This window comes from Ovis canadensis, chromosome 5 (assembly GCF_042477335.2).
Source record: "Ovis canadensis isolate MfBH-ARS-UI-01 breed Bighorn chromosome 5, ARS-UI_OviCan_v2, whole genome shotgun sequence".
NCBI classification, from domain to species: domain Eukaryota; kingdom Metazoa; phylum Chordata; class Mammalia; order Artiodactyla; family Bovidae; genus Ovis; species Ovis canadensis.
This window is the reverse complement of record NC_091249.1, coordinates 47,115,773-47,127,863: the sequence shown is the minus strand read 5'-3', so window position 1 is coordinate 47,127,863 and position 12,091 is coordinate 47,115,773. Positions and strand designations below refer to the sequence as shown.

Here is a 12,091-nt window from a genome sequence, read left to right as displayed (position 1 = left end):
GGAGAAGGAAATGGCACCCCACTCCAGAGTTCTTGCCTGGAGAATCCTAGGGATGGAGGAGCCTGGTGGGCTGCCATCTATGGGGTTGCACAGAGTCGGACATGATTGAAGCGACTTAGCAGCAGCAGCAGCAAGTAAAAATGGGTACTGAAGATTGGATTCTTAAAGGTACAAAATTGATAACAAATAACAAAAAGCAAAGATTAAAAATCTAGAGTAGAAGTTAGACTCTCAAAAATACAATATTAAAAAAACAAAATCACAAAAATTATAAAAAGTATATATGAAATTTGCTTTAAAAAAGGGTCTTTTTTTGAAAGGTAATGGGTTATAAAAATTAAAATTAAATGAGTAATAAAGGGCTTAAAAAATTAAAAAACTTAAAAAATGATAATAGTAAAATATATCTAGGAATTTCTCTGGAGCTGTTGCGGGCAGTGTGGGGTCAGTTCAGTTTCAGATAGTTCCTTGTTCAAGCTTATACTTCTCAAGGTCTATAGGCCCCTTCCAATGTAGTCAGTGCTAACGACATGGTTCCCTGTCACTTCCAAAGCAGTTCCCTCTGTTTATTTTGGCTTCTTCTGTTTTGTAGGTCTCTTCAGTGTCTAATTTCCGCCCTGACCTATTTAGGCTCACTTTTTCAGTTGTGCTGTGGGGAGGGAGGAACAATGCAAATAAATATCACTAGCGTGTGTGGGGCGTGCTCGCAGTGTCTGGGCCACACTGGGTTTGCCCCCACTCACAGCATGTGTGCTTTCCCAGTCTACACTGCTCAGGCTCCAGGTTGCTCTGCAGGGAAACTGTCTAAAGCAGGCCCTGGGTTGTGTGCATTTCCCAGGTCTAAGCCACTCAGGTTCAGGTTCTCGGGTACTCCACAAAGGCACACTTGGTCGGCCTGCGTTTTGTGCCCTTCCCAGGTCCGAGTAGCTCAGGTGACCAGGTGCTTAGTGAGTGCACTCTCCCCAGGTGTGTGGTGTGTCTTATCACCTCCCCGTCCCAGCCTCTTGGTTTCCTGGGTGTGCAGCGGGAGCACCGTCTCAGGTGTGCTGTGTGTCTCCTCTGGGGAGCTGATCTCTGGCTGCGACCCTCCTGGCAGATGTCAACCATCCAGGATCCCAGGAAGACTTGGTTAACAACTGGGAGACTGGTCGCAGTTTGGTAGAGGATGCTCTGGCTGTCACCCACCTGCCTCTCTGCCTCCAGCCGGCAATGGGCGTTCCGCAGCGGGCTATCTATCCTCTGGTATTCGCTCAGTCCTTTGTTCGGTGAGTGGGCTGGTAGTGCCTTAGGTTAGAGCTTTTCGGAAAAATTCTCTCTCTCTCTCTCTCTCTCTCTTTTTTCCTCCCTCTCTGGCTATCCCACAGTTTGCGTTGCTGTTTCATGTTAGCTTCCTCAGATTGTCCTCAGGGCATTCAGGCCTGGTCCTTACCCTAAGCAATGCAGCCTGTGCCTCCCTTTTCAGCCCCCGCTTGCTGGTGGCAGATGCGAGCTTCTGGGCTACTTCTCCACTGGGAGTTGTGGTTAGACACGTAATCTGTGGGGTTTATTTATTTATTTATTTTCCCTCCTGGTTATGTTGCCCTCTGAGATTCCAGAACTCCCCACGGACCCACCGGTGAGAGGGTTTCCTGGTGTTTGTAAACTTCTCCTTTTTCACGACTCCCTCCCTGGGATGGGTCTCCATCCCTAACTCTTTTGTCTCTCTTTTTATCTTTTATATTTTGTCCCACCTCCTTTTGAAGACAATGGCTGCCTTTCTGGGTGCCTGGTGTCCTCTGCCAGCATTCAGAAGTTGTTTTGTGGAATTTGCTCAGTGTTAAAAAGATCTTTCAATGAATTTGTGGGGGAGAAAGTGGTCTCCCTGTCCTATTCCTTTGCCATCTTAGGACCACCTGATTCTAATAGTATTTGTATTCTTCTTGAATAGATGTACTTTTAAAAAGCTAGTGTTTAGTGATTTTTCTGCAAATTAGATTGTTTTTGTGGGCCAGGGAGAAAAGTAAATTGCCTGTGTCTTTATTTTGAAATTTTAGATAGGATACGATTTGTTTTTCATGCTCAAGGGAATAATGAGACAGATATTTTAGTATCTTATTTCTGCTTTGAGAGTCTAGAAAAGTGTTTTCACCTTTAGAAAAAAATTCTGGGGTTTTAGAACCTAATTTTTAAAGATAAAAATTTCAGACTCTTCTCTCCACCCCTCAGTTTTGATATACAAAGTATATTAGTCAGGATTCAGTCAGGAATACAGAAGCCCCTCTTGGTTTTCCCAGAGTGAAGGGTTTTATACAGAGAGTTAGAGACTTACCATTGGAAGGTCTGGGCTAGTGCACGTCAGTGAGACTGGAGGAGACCATCTCAGCCTGTGGCAGGTGGTTCTCGAGCCTGCCTGCATGTGCTGCCAGTGTCACGCTGCAGCCTCCTCATGAAACTGCCTGCCCCTGCAGTCTCCTACTTTTCTACCTTTTAAGTGAGTATCTCTTTTTGGAAGATCTAACGCAGGACTGTATGGGCCTCGGAGAAGGGCCCTGGCTCCTCCTGTGACTGCAGAGAAAGTAGAAAGAAACACTGGTGATGTTGAGTTGACAGCTGACCATTTGAAACACAGCTCTGGTGATATCAGCCCTTCTCCTGGGCTGATTAGCAGAAAATAACAAGGCCATAATATTTCATTGAGCTTTGCTTTTTGTGGTTAGTATTATATTATAAAAATGGGCTTCCTTGGTGGCTCAGTGGTAAAGAATCTACCTGCAATGTATGAGACGTGGGTTTGATACCTGCATCGGGAAGATCCCCTGGAGGAGGAAATGGCAGCCCAATCAGTATTCTTCCCTGGGAAATCCCGTGGACAGAGGAGCCTGGTGGGCTCCACGGGGTCTCAAGAGTTGGACACAACTTAGCAACTAAGCAACAACAACATTATAAAAACAGTAGGTTTGTTTTCCAAATGTAGTCATATAGACTTGATCATGCTTTTTCAAATTAAATACATTCCTCTTTCCCTCCCTCTCAAATTCTCATTTGCATCCTTAAGGAGAAGTCCTATGTGACAACTTAAAATTCAGTAGAAATGAACTAATAATCAATTTGTCATCCTAGCCACATTTCAAGTGCCCAGTAGCCACATGTGGTTCATGGCTACTGTATTAGACAGTGCAGAAATAGGGACATTTTCAAGGCAATGGCACCCCACTCCAGTACTCTTGCCTGGAAAATCCCATGGATGGAGGAGCCTGGTAGGCTGCAGTCCATGGCATTGCAAAGAGTCGGACAGGATTGAGCGACTTCAGTTTCACTTTTCACTTTCATGCATTGGAGAAGGAAATGGCAGCCCACTCCAGTGTTCTTGCCTGGAGAATCCCAGGGACGGGGAAGCCTGGTGGGCTGCCGTCTATGGGGTCGCACAGAGTTGGACACGACTGAAGTGACTTAGCAGCAGCAGCAGCAGCATTTTCATAAGACAAAGTTCTATTAGACAGTGCTGTCTTTGATATTATTTGTCAAATGCTTGTTATTTACCCAGTTCCTTTTTTTTTTTTTTTGGTAGGCTAAAGAATTGTCTTAGGGACTAAATTTCTTTTGTAACATAGATCATCTATATTGTAGTTTGTTATGTGCCTACAATATAAATGTATTTTTCCTGGAAATGAATTCTGTTGAATGAATTGTATCCGTCATGTACTCTGATCCACAGAATTTAGAAGCCGTTTGTGAAGATTATTACTGAAGTTTTGTCCTAATTTCCCTTTCCTTCAGATTCAGTGGAAGAAGGAGAGAAGATTGTGAAGACAGCACTGGATGCTTTTGGAAGAATAGGTGATGTTTCTTTACATTTATGGTACTCACAGAGCAGCTTCTACCTTTCTAATGAATTATTTTTATTTTACTTTTGTTTGCTAAAAACTCTTTCTTGGTAATCAAATTTTTAGATTTGTTTTAAAAGTTAATTCTTTAACATACCCTAATCTTATTCCACAAAGGGCTTGAGGTGACAGTTTGTATGCATGTATGTGTTGAATTGGTTGTTTGTTTTTTGTATTTTAAGGGCCTTTAGAAAAACTTAAAAGCATTCTCTAAGTTTCTTTTTATAGTAATTTAATCATATCCCCGATATATAAAAATACATATATAATATACAGTAATTTACATGATTATATAATTACTTAATAACTATTAAATGTATTATAATTTAATCATATCCCTAATATTGGGGGTATGATTATATATGTATATCAGAAAGAAAGAAAGAAAGAAAGAACAAAAGAGAAGTCGCTCAGTTGTGTCCAACTCTTTGTGACCCCATGGACTGTAGCCTACCAGGCTCCTCCATCCATGGGATTTTCCAGGCATATATATCAGCTGCTGAGTCACTTCAGTTGTGTCCGACTCTGTGTTACTCCATAGATGGCAGCCCACCAGGCTCCCCCGTCCTTGGGATTCTCCAGGCGAGAACGCTGGTGGGTTGCCATTTCCTTCTCCAATGCATGAAAGTGAAAAGTGAAAGTAAAGTCGCTTAGCCGTGTCCGACTCTTAGCGACCCTTGGACTGCAGCCCACCAGGCTCCTCCGTCCATGGGATTTTCCAGGCAAGAGTACTGGAGTGGGTTGCCATTTCCTTCTCCATGTATATCAGAGGTATGATTAAAGTATTATAATGCTTATTTAATAGTTACTAAGTAATTATAGGGGCTTCCCTGGTGGCTCAGATGGTAAAGCATCTGCCTGCAATATGGGAGACCTGGAATCAATCCCTAGGTTGGGAAGATCCCCTGGAGAAGGAAATGGCAACCTTACTCCAGTACTCTTGCCTGGAGTGATTCTGTATCTTGCAAATTAAGGTGAATTATATAAAAGTTCATTTTTAAGAAGTATTTCAATGTATTGTTTAATCTTCCTAATTTAATCCCATACATTGTAAAAGGTTATTGAATTACTGGAGGAACCACCCAACATGTTTCTAGTCTGAAAAATGTTCATTTTTATAGTTTGAATGTGTTCACCTTCCTTTTTTTTTTGGTCTACCATGTATATTTTTTTAGCTATGTTTGGTTGAGTTGTGGGAGACATGTTCACATATTGTCTGACACAGGGATAGAAGCCCTAAAGGTTTGGAGTCATAAAATGAAGATAGCCACAAGATGGTGGTTGAACCTTAAAAAACAATCCCTTTCTTTTTATAGTGAGGATGCAATTGTGTATCCATATAGGCTGTCAGTTTCTAATTCTAATGGTTTCACTTTTGACTTCATTGGCAAGGAAAATTTTTTTAAACTTTTAACTTTCCCTGTGAATTTTGAAGTTGCTTGAGGGATGGCATATGATTACTGCTGAGTTCTAAGAACTTAAGTTATGTGACTGCTAATTCTGTAAATAAGTTCATAGAATTTTGGCAGAAAGTAGAGACGGAAAAATCTAAAAAATGTTTAGATATGTAGGTTTGAAAGGAAAGCACTAATGTAATGTGATTCTTATGCTTTTGTGAATCAGATTTTTTTTGCTATAGGTATAAAATTTTGTTTTGCTAACACTTGTTGCTTATTATATCTACTTACCCATGGGGAGAAAAACACTTTTGAAAGAAATGTGAGTTTTAAGCAAATGCAAATTAATATGCTTGCTTTTATATATGTGACTTGGACATTTTTATATTGTAGATATTGTGATCAACAATGCTGGGTGAGTATTTCTTTTTTCATTTCCAATAAAGTAATGTATTTGCAAAGTTTTTTTTTTTTTTTAGTGTTTACTTTCTAATCTCAACAAACATAATATCAATTTTTAGGATTCTGAGGGACCGTTCATTTAGTAGAATAAGTGATGAAGACTGGGGTAAGATGTTTTAATATTCTCTATGGAACATACTTATCCATTTAGCTGTTTAATACTTGATGCACTTACACACTTAAGGAAAATCTTGCTTCTTCCTATTCTTCCTTCTACTAATGTAAGTGATTATTTCAGGTTTATGATGGAAAATGATGAACATTTAGGAGTAACCTATTTGTAAACATTCGAAAAATTTAAAAAAATTAAAATCTGTTGGCAAAAGTTATCTAAAAGGTTTTTGTGCTTTTCATCTTTTTTTTTTGATCTCTGAGAGATTGTCAGCATTTTCTTGCAGTATTGTTGTTTTTAACAGCTTTTTATGTTTTTGTCTGGCTGTATAATTGTTATTTCAAGCAAGAGAAGGCTGTGGAAGAGTGAGGCACTAAAAATGATGGAAATCTGAGAACTGGGTGGGAAAAGTCTAGATATAATTTTGAAACTTCTAATAAGTAGGAAAATTTTTCACTAGGAATGTCATGTTGGAAAAATTGAGTTTAAATAGTGAACAATCACTGTTATGAAAATGTTTTTCCATATTTTCTCTTTTTTGTCCTTACTTTCATTAGCTACCAGGACTAAAACAATCTGAGACAGTGGCAGACGTAGTAACTGAGGTGAATTATGTCTTTGTTTATAGAGCGTGTTTCTGGGAAAGATTGCCAGAAGTCCTTTTGGAAGAAGCAAGCTATCTCTGTGATGTAGAATTAAGCAAAGACGGGCTTTTAGTTTTCCTTTCCCTTGTAATAACTGAGTAAAAGAGAAGCTGAGCAAGATAAGTTTTGTTGGCAAAGGAGACTTACCTTGGTGCTTTGCTTTGAGCTCTGATGGGGCTGCAGTGGTTTCATCAGGATAAAATTAAATCTAGAGTTGTCTAACTGAGTCATCTTCCAAGTTTTCTGTTCATTAGATTGCCATTTCTAAAAGCAGGCGTCTCTTTCTCTCTTTTTCCCTCTTTGCCTCCCCCTATTTCTTCCATCTCTTCTACTCCTCCCCTCAACTCTTAACTCATTTAGTAAACCCTGGTAAAAATAGGGATTAAGGGATATTATGAATATTTTATAAACATTTCTTGATGATAAAGTGGATGATTTTTGATTATGCTTTAATTGATGTTTGTGTTGAGTCCTAATTTACATATGTAGATTTCTTGGGTATTTGTATTAATTAACTTTTATATAAAATAGGCATATATTAAAGATGACATTGTATTTAGATGTGTGTACAGGCATCATATTTCGATGGCATTGTATTTGTGATAAAGTTGTAATAATCTAATCATAATTTATAGACAAAATAGATAAGAATTATTGATTAGATATATAATTGAGACTAAAGCAAAAATGATTACTCAGAGTACAATGTGACAGTAGTTGAATTTGAATGCTAGGTATAAAAAAGAATATCTTTGTATAAGTAAATCATTGCTAATGTTGATTCTGAAATAGGTCTATCTAATTTTTGACAACATTCATGATAAAATTCCTCATTTTAGACATCATCCAGAGAGTTCATTTGCGGGGCTCATTCTTGGTGACCCGGGCAGCATGGGATCACATGAAGAAACAGAACTTTGGAAGGTAGAGTTGTATGTGGGTGTCAAGGGAGATTGGAGATGTTGTATGGGTTCTTGTGTATAGAGGAAAAGAATTGTTTTGATATTGAAAAATGTACCTCCAGATATGCACAGGCTTTTTAAGTATAGTTTTGGCACATGCTTCCCCATTAAATTGGCATCAGTCACGGATGAGCTGAGCCGGACAACTTTTGTATTTCTTTTTACCTCCTACTTTTCATTATTAATGATTTTCCTGCCATTTTCTGATATTTTAGCAGTACAAACATGGAGGATTCAGCTGTGATTTATTCTCTAACCAAAATATCATTTTGTGTGTCCAGTGACCAACTGGGGAGAGATGAGTAGTTGTTTTCTACCAACTGGCACTGCTCAGACATGAGTTAGTCTTTATTGACCAGGAATGGTAGGACTCTTACAGTTGCATCTGTGTGACTCAGATGTGACAGACCTAGTAAGTGGCTCCCTGCTCTCTAATGTAAAGGCTATTCTTATTTTCTTTAAGGCTATTCTTATTAACTTAGAGTTCACATACATCTACTAGAAGTAAATTGCTTGTGATGTATTTTCTTATTGGAAACTTCTGGTGTATCCTGATATTAGCAGTTTCTGAAAGCAGATGATGATTTACTTCGCTTGTTCTACTAAGTAGTATAAGTAAGATTAGGTCAGATTTTCAGATGATATTGTTTTAATATGAGGCATTTAATATTATCCAGACAGGGAAAGGAGCAAAGTGATAAGGACTAAAGAATTAGGATTTCATGATCTAATATTTCTTACTAAGATTTTGACTTGTCAATTGGCAGTTTATTTTTTGTTTGTAAATAATTATTGTTGTTTTCAGTAGATAATGAATATATATTCTTACACTTGAATTCATTTGTTCCTGACCAGGGATCCCTTTTTTTTTTTCTTTTTCAGAGATTCTTTTAAAACAATAAAATCTTATAGTTGAATTTTGAGAGATTACTTTTGTTATTAATTTAGGTATATTAATCGTGACTTTAAGAACCCAATGCCAGTATACAGAGTTTCTTTTGATAGGTATAATAGTAATGGAAAAGAAAAAAAAGTGCTTAGACTTGCAACATTATTAAAACATAGAAAAGATGATGTTGAGAGATTGATTTTTCCTTTTAGAATTATCATGACTTCATCAGCTTCAGGAATATATGGCAACTTTGGCCAAGCAAATTATTGTGCTGCAAAACTGGGTCTTCTGGGCCTTTCAAACTGTCTTGCAGTGGAAGGCAAGAAAAACAACATTCATTGTAACACTATTGCCCCTACTGCTGGATCACGGATGACCCAAACCGTTTTGCCTGAAGGTAAGTTTAAATTTTTCAGTGCTGTTCTCCATATATCTGTGTGGAGTGAACTTTGCCAAAGTATTTAATTTTTTGAGTAACTAAAAAATTTCCTTACAATTTAAAAAAGCATGATGTGTAATTTATATTCATTATATAAAATTTAGGAAAGCACAAACAGGAAAAATAAAAAAATGACCCATAATTTTAACACACTGAGGTAAGCTTTCTCTTTGTCTAGGTAGACATACATATTTTTTTAACAGAATGAAGTAATAGCATTCTTACTGTTTTGTAATAATTATTTTTAAAAATTTATGTGAAAAGGAATAGATTGTTTTTAAAAATGATTTATAGAAGAATTGATCAGATAGTAAAGAAAGTGCTCATGTGCTCCTCCTCCCACACAGTTACCCATATTTTTATTATCCTATGTCAGTGCGCTACATTTGTTAAAACTGGTGAACCAGTACTGATCCCTTCTTACTGGGTTGACCAAAAAGTTTGTTTTGGTTTTTCCATACCATCTGATGGAGAAACCAGTGTGAACTTCTTGGCCAACTCAATATTACCTACAGTTTACTTTAGGGCTCATTCTTTAGGTTGTCCAATCACATAGGTTTTTCACAAATGTGTAATGTTCTGTACCCACCATCACAGATCATACAGAATGGTTTCACTTTTTGGAAAATCCCCTGTGTTCTGTCTCTTCATGCCTCTCCTCTTTCTCCCAAATGTCTGAGAGGATTGAAGCAGTTTCTTTTTATACTGAATAATATTACATGGTATGGAGGTGCCCCAGTTTGTTTATGCATTCACCTACCAAGGAATATTTTGATTATTTCCAATTTTTGACAGTTATAAATAAAGCTTCTGTGAACATTTGTGTGCAGGTTTTTGTGTGGGTGAAGTTTTCATCTCATTTTGTTAAATATTAGGAGGACAATTGCTGGATTGTATGGTAACACTAGCTTAGTAAGAAATTTCCAACTGTCTTCCAAAATGACTGTATCGTGCTTCATTGCCACTGGCTGTCTGTGAGAGTTCTTGTTGCTCCACATCTTGGCCAGCATTTATTATTGTTAAGTCTTTTGCATTTTAGTTCTTCTAATAGGTATGTATGGTATTTCACTGTTTTAATTTTCAGTTCCTTAATGACACATGATGTATATTTTTTCCTGTGCTTCTTTGCCATTTATTTGTCTTTTATGGTGATGTATCTGTTCATATCTTTTGATCATTTTTAAATTGGACTCTTTGTTTTCTTATTGTTGAGTGGTAAGAGTTCCCTGCAGATTTTAGAAACAAGTTCTTAATCAGATAAGTGTTTTGCAAAATATTTTTTCCCCATGTATAACAAGTTTTTAAAATTCTCTTAATCTCTTTCACTTTTGAAGCATAATTTCACTGCTACAGAATTCTGGGTTTGTAATTTTTTTCTTTCAGCCCTTGAAATATTTCACTCCACTCTTCTATTGCTAACATGGTTTTTGAAGGAGAGTTTGACATAATTCTTTGCTTGTTTCTTTATGCATAAGGTATGTTTTTTTCCCTCTGTATTCCTCCAACATTTTCTCCTTGTTTTTATGCAGTTTGAATATAGTATGCATAATAATAGATGTAGATTTTTGCTATATGCTACTTGATATCCTCTGAGCTTCCTGGATCTATGGTTGGTATTTGTCATTAACTTTGGAAAATTCTCAGCCATCAGTGCTTCAACTATTTCTTCTTCCTTTTTATTTTTTTTTCTTTTTTCCTTCCGTTTCTGGTATCCCATTATTTGCCTATTTATCTTTTATAGTTACACAATACCACAGTTCTTTTTTTCCTTCTTTTTTCTCTTTGTATTTCATTTCAGTTTGGGAAGTTCCTGGTAACATATATTCAGGCTTACTGATTCTTTTTTTCATTTCAGAATGTTACGTTGTGTTTTAGCAGTTCCTTTTGATTTTTTTTCCAAAGCATTTCCTTCTGTCTGCTTATAGTAGTCATCTGTTCCTATAAATTGTCCACTTTTTCCCCTTAGAGCCCTCAGCATGTTAATTACAGTTATTTTAAATTCTGGATTTGATAATTCCAAAATCTCTGCTATATTTGAGGCTATATCTCTGGTTTGAGATTCTGTTTTGTTTTTTGGCTGCACTGTGTGGCATGTGGGATCTTGGTTCCCTAATCAGGGACTGAACTCATGCCTTCTGTAGTGAAAGTGCAGAATCTTAACCACTGAACTGCCAGGGAAGTCTGTTGAGGCTGGTTCTCATGCTTGCTTTGTCTCTTCAGCCTGTGCTTTTCTTGTCTTTTAGCAGGCTTTGAAATTGTTGAAAACGGAACATGATGTGTTGAGGGAGTAGATAGAAAGTGTGGTATGTTGAACTTTATTGTGAGGTTTTATGTTTGTCTGGCCAGGAGTTAGATTGTGTTTATTGGTTGCTGTAGCTGTTGGTGTCAGAAACTACATTTTCCTCTTTGTCCTTGTTTTTGTGTACCCTGTTGTCTTTGGGTTTCCTTAGATACCCTTTATTAAAGAGTGTGTATGTTTGCAGCTCTCTCAGTTGTAGTCTGCTGTTGTTATACTGGAGCCCTGTTGAAGTGACTGTAAGTTAATGGGAGGGGGTGTGTTCTCTAATCTTATAGTTACATCTCCATTTTTTTAGAAGATCAAAGCCCCTTTACACTGACTTTTAGAAGAGTTTCTTAGCCTTCCCCCCTCACCTCCTTTATTTGAGACAGGAGACTAGAGGGGCTTCACTAGTCTAATTGAAGCTCTGATAGTTTCCCTTAAGGATAGGCCTTTGTTAAGGAGAACAGAATGCTCTGGGCATATTTCAAAATGATTTTATTTTATTGACTTATTTTGTTACCCTCTCCCATTTTCTCTGTGATATTTCAAAGCAAATCTTAGGCATTACTTCTCACCTAATATATACTTGGAAATGTGTCTCTCTATCAGATACGGACATTATAACCACAATGCCAGTATCACACTAAACTAATAATTCATTAACACTGTCTAATACTAAGTTTATATTAAAGCTTCCTAGTTACCTAAAAAGTATCTTTTTAGAGTTAGTTCATTCTACAAGGATCTAAACAAAACCACAGGCATTTTGTTACTGTGCGTGTGTGTGTGTGTGTGTGTGTATGTGTGTGCGCGCGCGTGCTCGATCACTGAGTCATGTCTGACCCTTTGTGACCTCATGGACTGTAGCCCACCAGGCTCCTCTGTCCATGGAATTTTCTAGGCAAGAGTTCTAGAGTGGGTTGCCATTTCCTACTCCAGGGAATCTTTCTGACCCAGGGATAGAGCCCACATCTCTTGTGTCTCTAGCATTGGCAGGTAGATCTTTCTAGAGTTGGTTTATTCCCCAAGGATCTAAACA

The 12,091-nt window shown here is 37.6% G+C and overlaps 1 protein-coding gene across 1 annotated transcript in view; it reads left to right on the top strand.

Moving 5' to 3' along the window:
• The window catches only part of HSD17B4 (hydroxysteroid 17-beta dehydrogenase 4), a 107,845-nt gene that overhangs the window by 26,501 nt on the left and 69,253 nt on the right, over positions 1-12,091 (top strand). Inside the window, exons 4-8 of the mRNA XM_069591700.1 lie at positions 3,757-3,816; positions 5,654-5,675; positions 5,782-5,828; positions 7,318-7,402; positions 8,542-8,729. Coding sequence (XP_069447801.1) covers positions 3,757-3,816; positions 5,654-5,675; positions 5,782-5,828; positions 7,318-7,402; positions 8,542-8,729 — 402 coding nt within the window. The remainder of the gene's footprint in view (positions 1-3,756; positions 3,817-5,653; positions 5,676-5,781; positions 5,829-7,317; positions 7,403-8,541; positions 8,730-12,091) is intronic.